General features: G+C 74.9%; 2 protein-coding genes and 1 non-coding gene across 3 annotated transcripts in view; all 3 read right to left on the bottom strand.

Annotated features, from left to right (window-relative positions):
• Positions 1-349: 349 nt before the first annotated feature.
• On the bottom strand, positions 350-4,276 carry H696_01893 (hypothetical protein; the record flags this gene model as incomplete). The annotated part of the gene is made up of 6 exons (XM_009495794.1): positions 3,763-4,276; positions 3,435-3,578; positions 3,176-3,303; positions 2,927-3,008; positions 2,714-2,802; positions 350-2,585 (listed from the first exon to the last, which is right to left on the bottom strand). The coding sequence occupies exons 1-6, from the start codon at positions 4,117-4,119 to the stop codon at positions 350-352; spliced, it is 3,036 nt and encodes a 1,011-aa protein (XP_009494069.1). The 5' UTR covers positions 4,120-4,276.
• Positions 4,277-4,887: 611 nt separating this feature from the next.
• H696_01892 lies at positions 4,888-4,961 on the bottom strand. The gene has a single exon. It is a non-coding gene; the product is annotated as a tRNA-Met (tRNA).
• Positions 4,962-5,284: 323 nt separating this feature from the next.
• Positions 5,285-7,187, bottom strand: part of H696_01891 (hypothetical protein) — a gene marked incomplete at both ends in the record, with an annotated part of 4,990 nt that continues 3,087 nt past the window's right edge. Inside the window, one exon of the mRNA XM_009495793.1 lies at positions 5,285-7,137. Coding sequence (XP_009494068.1) covers positions 5,285-7,137 — 1,853 coding nt within the window. The remainder of the gene's footprint in view (positions 7,138-7,187) is intronic.

The following is a 7,187-nucleotide window of genomic DNA, read 5'->3' as shown; positions in this document are numbered from 1 at the left end:
CCCCTCCCCCCTGTCCCTCAAGCAGCCGGCATCTGCCGCCCGGTGTTTCCAGGCCGCTTGGTCCGCCCGGCCTCCTGCGGCACGGAGCCCCCCCCCCCCCGCCTGCCCGCCTGCTCTCTCTCTCTCTCTCTCTCCCCCTTCCCCCCCCCCCCCCCCCCCCCCCCCCCTCCCCCCCCCCCCCCCCCCCCGCCCCCCCCCCCCCCCCCCCCCCCCCCCCCCCCCCCCCCCCCCCCCCCCCCCCCCCCCCCCCGCCACACACACCCCCGAAGATCAGCACCGGTCGGTCCAAGAGTCAGTCTACTGTATTTTTCCCTGATGCGGCCGGGGCGGTGGTGGGCGCCGGAGGGGGTCACCGCCGCGAGCCCGGCCGGTCGGCTGGTGGTTTGGTCGTGGGGCTGATGCGCGGCCGAGCCTTGCCCAAGGAGGCCACGGTCGGGGTCAGGAGGCCGACGTTGGCCAGGCGCGCGGCTCGGCGAGCCAGCAGAGCCGGGCTCAGCCCCCCGGGCGGCGAGGGGGTGGCCCCGGTGGGGGGCACAGCGGCTGGCCCGGCGCGCGCGCTTGGCGACGGGGTCCCAAGGGCCGGGGCGTGGCCCGGGGGGCGCAGCCGCTCTGCCCCGGGCGAGGGGGTGGTAATGGGGCTGGGGGAGGGCCGCTTCAGCCCCGGCGAGGGGGTGGCGGCATGGGGACTGGGACACGGCCGCTTCGACCCCGGTGAGGGGGTGGCGGCGGGGCCGGGGTGCGGCCGCTTCAGCCCCGGCGAAGGGGTCCCGGGCGCCCGACCGGCTGCAGGCATCCGGGGCGTGCCGAGCGGCCGGCCCGGGGGGGTGCCCAGCGGCCGAGCGTTCAGTGGCCGACTCGCAGGGTTGGCCGATGGCCGGGTGGCCGGGGCGCCGGTGGCAAGGCGCACAGATCGGCCCGGCGGCATGGCAGCCGCGGTGGCGACGGCCCCCACCACGAGGGGCTGCTCATTCTGAGGAGGAGGAGGAGGAGGAGGGGGAGAGGAGGAGGGAGGAGCAGCAGCCGCCCGGGCCGCGACCTGCGACATGGTACTGCCCTGCTGGGCGGCGGGGGCCGGCCCCGGGGCCACGGGGGGAGGGGGATCCCCGGCGGCCGAGCCGTCCCGCGGCAGGGTACCCCCCTCCGCCGGGGCATCCTCCAGAGGGGGGCTTGTCCGGGGGGGACTGCCCGCCGGCTCGGGGGCAAGGGCCCGGGAGTCGGCGGTGTCCGGCTGGCAGGTGGGCCGTGTGCTGGACTCGAGCCCCGGCGCCTCGAGCTCCGTCGGTTTGGAGCCACCGGCGCCGGGCTCCTCGGTCGGATCGCCCGCACCAGCCAAGTCCTCGAGCGTCAGCCCTGGCAGGCTGTCCACCGGGCCGGGCCGGCGGGCCGGCGGGCAGGCGGACGAGCTGGCGAGGTGGTCGTGCACGGCCGGCGGCTCGTCCACCATGTGGCCCTGGCCGGCGTCCGGGGCATGCTGGTGGTGATCGGCCGGGGGGAGGGCCTCCCTCGGGGCGGCTGGCTGACCCGGCGCCATGGAAGCATGGGCCGAGGAAGCTGGCACCTCCTCGGCAAAGGAAGCCCGCCGGCCGACCAGCGCAGCAGGCGCCGCGAGCCCAACGGGCCTGGGGGGAGTGCCGCCAGCCGAGGCGGCGGGCTGGTCGGCCGTGGCAGGCCCGGCCGACGAGTCAAGCTGCTTGGCAGGCCGGTCGGGCGGCTCGAGCCCGGCCGCAGTCGGCCCAGGAGCCTCGAGTGTCGTCACACCGGCACCAAGCTCACCGGTGGCAGGCCAGCAATCGGTGGGGCTTGAGCTGGGCCGCACATCAGCCGGCGCCCCGAGGCCACCCATGAAAAGGAGGGCAGGCGGAGGCTGCAACGCCAGCGAGCTGAGCGGATTGTGGCCGCCACCGGCCGGCATATCCCCGCTTGGCATTGCCAGCAGGGGGACACGCCCGCCCGGGGGGGCCGCCGGTCGCCGCAGGGGCCCGGTGTCCACGGCCGCCGGGCGCTCCGACAGGACGTCAGCCGCCGGGACTTGGCCTCGGCCACCGAAACCGGGAAGCCCCAGCACCGGGGTCGACAAGGAGGACGGCGCCGGCGCCGGCGCCGAAGCCGGACCCGGAGCCGGACCCGGAGCCGGACCCGGGGTCAGGGGCGGGGTCGGAGCCCGGGTCAGGCCCGGACCCGGAGCCGCGACCGAGGCTGGGATCGAGGCCGCTGCCGGGGCCGGGGCCGGGGCCGGGGCCGGGGCAACCAACGTCCCCGTGAGGCCGGCACCGAGGCGGAAGCTGGGCGGGGGATCCGGCAGCAGGAAGGACACAATCGGGAACCGGGCGTCCGCATCAGTGGACCGAGTGGGAGTGGGGGCGCCGGGGGCCATGGCAGCCGCCTGGCGCCGGGCCTCGGCGATGCGATCGCGCATGCTCTGCCCGGGGGCAGCTGTGACAGGGGCAGGCCCGCGGGAGGGGCCCCGGCCGGGGACCTCGGTGGCCAGGTGGGCAGCACGGCCGCCGGGACCGGCCGCCGTGCTGCTCGAGTCGGTCAGCTCCAGCAAGAGGCGCTGCTGGCGTGCGGGCAGGCGCTCGAGAAGGCTGGAGCAGGGAGCCCATGGCGCCGGGCGTGGGCGTCAGTGGCGAGTCGGTGGGGCGAGCCGTGCGACAAAAGGCCGGGCCGGCAATCGCGACATGGAGGGGGAGGGGGAGGTCGGGCTCGAACGCACTCTCGCGCATGTGAGGACGACCGCCGATGGAGGCAGACGAAGGCATGCTGCGCCGCCTTGCGGACCGGCTGGGTGGCGTCGGTGAGCAGCTGCGCGGTCGGAGTCCATGGTCCAGAGCCAGGGGAAAGGGGGGTACAAGCAGAGAGAGAGAGAGAGAGAGGTTTAGCGCGGGCGTCGCATGGGGCGAAGTATCACGGGGAAGCACACACGCACCGTGGGCAGCAGCGTCACAACATGCGGGAGGTGAGGCTGCAGGTCAGCCAGAGGCATCTGCTCCAGGCACTGGGAGACGGATCTACCGTGGGGCCGAGGGCGCAGGGGCGAGCCAAGCGTGTCAGGATCGCGGTCCGCGCATAGGGGCTTGTGTGTGTGTGTGTGTGTGTGTGTGTGTGTGTGTGTGTGTGTGTGTGTGCGTGTGTGTGGCTAGCATATGCGCATAGGAGGGGGAAAATGAGCACATACCGGGCCACATACTCACGCTGCAGGGGGATCCGCGACGGCGGCATGGTGCACAGCTGGTGCAGGATTGACGGGAGCCCGGAGTGCCGGATCGTGTTGGCCAGGGCAGCCGACGACCGAAGGACAAACACCTGTAGCAGCGGGCGAGCGATGGGCATGCATGCACGGTGTGCATGTGTGTCAGTGTGTGCGAGAGAGAGAGAGAGAGAGGCAGAGAGGAGGACGGAAAGAGAGAGGGAGTCCCGGCTAGGGGCGCACGTACGCGGTTCACACGGCCGCAGGAGTGAAGCAGCACCCGGATGATGTCTTCGCGCACGCGCTCGAAGATGCCCGGATGCACGGTCTCCGCGTACACCTGGAACAGGCGACAGGCCGCCGTCAGCATGCGGCTGCGTTCGCTTTTCATCTGTCGTAGGCCGGATAGGCAGAGACGCGCACACACACACACACACACACGCACATGCGTGCGGATGGCGGCGCCAGCGGCGTGACAGACGCAAGGCAGCCCGGCATGGCTCCGACGGGTCAGTGGGCATGCCAGGGTGTGGCGGGGGCGGGGGGGGAGGCAAAGGGGCGGATGGCGAACGCACCGCGGCCACCGCGCACAGGATGGCCACCTCGGCCAGGCGCACAAGGCGCGCCAGGGCCCCGGGCGAGTCGGCCCCCGGGCCGGCCGGGTCGCCATCGTCCGGTTGCGGCGCGCCGGCATGCACCCGGCCATCCAGCAGCAGGGCCTCCGTGGCCACCAGCATTTGGACCGCCAGCGGCGGGGGCAGCCGGCTGGCCGCGGCCGCCACGGCGTCCGACTCCCGGAGGGGCCCCCTCCGTGCGGGGTGACTCTCCAGGAGGTCGGCCCAGGCGTTCAAGTTGTCATGCTGCTGCTGCCAGTTGAGATCGGTTTCCGGCTGCGAGAAGAGGCTCAAGGTCCTGTCATGGAGGGCCTCCATGACAACCGGCCGAGGGATGCGGGGGCGCGAGCGGGCGAGCGAGCGAGCGAGGCGAGCGCGGAAATTGGCGAGGCGAGCGGTCGGAGCCGACGGGGGAGCCACGGGCGATCAGGCAAGCAGGGGAGGCGAGGCGAGGCGAGGCGAGGCGAGGCGAGGCGAGGCGAGGGGGGGGGGGAGGGAGGACGAGGCGAAGGGGGTGGCGGCCCGAGTGGCAGCGGTCCCCGGCCGAGGCCGCGCGTCTTCTGTATGCCATGTGCCAGGGGCGGCGGGCGCCGTGTGTGACTGGGGCACCCCGCGCCCGGGGGGCCGGATGCCGCCCGGCCGGGGGGGGGGGGGGGGGGGGGGGGGGGGGGGGGGGGGGGGGGGGGGGGGGGGGGGGGGGGGGGGGGGGGGGACGCGGGCGTCGGCGTGCGGGCGCCCGCCCGTGTGCTAGATCTGCGCTCGGGGCTGGGCGTGTCAGCAGCCAATGGACTTTATCCCCCCTCCCCCCCCCCCTCCCCCCACCGGCGCCGGCCCTCCCACTGCCCCCGGGGTTTGGGCAGAGAGAGACACACGGCCGGAGGGCGGGGGTGTCTCTGTGCGTGTCCTTTTCGCGTCCCCCGCCCCTCCCACTCCGCCCGGGTGCACAGGGCTCCCCCGGGCTTCCTTTCCCCGGCACGGGGCGGGGGAAGATGACTGGCGCGCGGGATGGCTTTTCAAAAATACCCCCCCCCCCCGGGCGATTGTAACGGTTTTTGGTGAGCGGTGCGTGCAAAAAGGAAAGAATCCTGGGACCAGTGAGGCTCGAACTCACGACCTTGGGGTTATGAATCCCACGCTACTACCGACTGAGCTATGGTACGTGTCGGGGCCCGTCTGGCCTTCAAATGTTTCGCCACGGCCGCCGGGCGCCGGGCGGCGCGGCCCCCCGGTCGCCAGACGCGGACCCACGCCCGCGCGCAGGAGACTCACACGGCCCCAGGCACACGCGGCTGGCGGCGCATGCGCACGAGCGCACGCACGCTTCCCTCCGCCCCCCCCACACACGTGAAGCAGAGCAGTCGAGGGCGAAAGGGTGTATTTTCCCGGGAAGGCAAGGGAGAAGAGCGACAGTCGCGGCGGCTGGCCAGGTGGCCGCCCCACCGGACAGGGCCCCCCCCCCGCCCCAGCCCCCCGCGCGCATGCGCTACTGGAAGTGGCCCGGCTCATGCGGGTCGGCCCCGGGGAAGCCCCCATGCGGCAGGTGCGAGGGGAAGGCGTTGCCCCCCGGCGAGGGGGGCGACATGGAAAGCTCCGGGACCGAGGCCGACAGGGCCGAATGCAGGCCGCTCCCCAGGTGGTGCTGGTGGTGATGTTGTTGCTGCTGCGGCTGCGGCTGCTGGTGGAACTGGTGAAGGTGCTGCTGCTGCTGCTGCTGCTGTTGCGACAGGAGGGGGTGTTGTTGCGTCTGGAGCTGGTGGAGGTGCTGGTGGTGCGCGTGGAAGGGTTGCGACTGGGCCTGCTGCTGCTGCTGCTGCTGCTGCTGCAGGTGGTAGTGCTGCTGGGAGGACGGCGCATGGCCCAGCGGACCGGTCGAGGAGGGGGGCGGCGAGAGAACCGGGCCCGGGCCGGGGCCGCCGCCGCTGGACTCGCGCGGGTGGTGCGACGACAGGGACATGCTGCGGGACTTGGAGTGCTGGAAGGACAGCGACGCCAGGGAGGAGGACCGCCGGCGGGAGGCCAGGCTCGACGACGCGCCGGCCGGCCCGCCGCCCGACTGCGGGTGCAGGGAGAATTGGGCAATCTGCTCGGACAGGGGGGTCCCGGTGCCGGAGGCAGCCCCGGCCCCGGGCCCGGGGCCCATGGACCCGGGGATGGGGGTGGAGGAGCTGCTGCTGCTGCTGTCACCGCCGCTGCAGGAGCCCGGACCGGGGCCCCCGCCGGCAAAGAGGTCCACCGGGGTGCCGGGGCCGGCGCTGCTGCCGCCCGAGGAGAAGGCCCCACTCCGAACGCGCGAATGGAACCCGGCGCTCGGGCCGGACAGCGGGCGCGTCCGCCGCGGCACCACCCCGCCCGAGGGCGGGGCATGGTGCACATGATGATGATGATGATGATGATGATGGGGATGATGCCCGGCCGGGTCCTCCTCCGCCGGGGAGGACATGGCCCCGGGCGAGGGGCCCGAGGCCAGGACCGCCGCCAGCCCGCCAGCCGAGTGGGCATGGTACCCGGCCGGGGCCGAGCCAAAGTGCCCAGGGCCGGCGCCACCACTCGAGCCGGGGGCCGTGGCACCGGCGCTGCTGCTGCTGCTGCTGCTGCTGCTGCTGATGGCGATGCTGCTGCCGCCGCCGCCGCCGCCAGTGCCGCTGCCGCTGCCGCTGCCGCTGCCGCTGCCGCTGCCGCTGCCGCTGCCACCGGGGCGCATGCCCCCAAGCGGGCCGCCGGTCGGCCGCGGGACCGAATGCTCGTCGGCGTACGGGCCGATGCCGGCCCCGGTGGCCGGGGGAGCCATCTTGGGCCGCCACCGGTGCACACGCGAGCCGGCCAGGTGGCCGGCGCTCCCGTCAGCCGGGTCGGCATTGACCGCCGCCACGCCGCTGAAGGAGCGCCGGTGCCGTGGCTGGAAGGCCGCCGCCCGGGGGGGCGACACGGGCGAGGGCCCGGCCCCGCCGGCCCCGGGCGGAGTGACCCACCCGCCGGAGGGCGAGGCGCCGAGCGGGCCACCGCCCGAGTGGTCCCGGTGCGGCAGCCACCGCGGCGAGGGGGTCCCCCCGGGCCCGGCGATGTCCGGGGTGGCGCGCAGGGCCCGGCCCCCGGAACCGGCGGCCCCGCTGAGACGCCGATACACCGTGCCTCCCCCGCCGGGCGGCATGGCGGCATGGAACATCAGCAGCTCCGCCTCCGGGGCGTCGTCAAACTCATCCGGCATGGGGGAGGAGCTCAGCAGGTCGGGCGAGCTGTAGCCACCTGGGCCGGCCGAAGGGGGCCCCGTGTGGAGGTGGGGGTAGTGGCCAGGGCGATCGAGCGCCGCGTGCAGCTCCCCCGGGGCCTTGTACGAGGCTGTGCGCAGGGCCCGCATGGCGTGCGCGCGCGCGCGCGCGGGGGGGGGG

This window comes from Fonticula alba, assembly GCF_000388065.1.
Source record: "Fonticula alba strain ATCC 38817 unplaced genomic scaffold supercont2.3, whole genome shotgun sequence".
NCBI classification, from domain to species: Eukaryota; order Rotosphaerida; family Fonticulaceae; genus Fonticula; species Fonticula alba.
The sequence above is the reverse complement of the archived record's forward strand: the minus strand, read 5'-3'. Positions and strand labels throughout refer to the sequence as shown.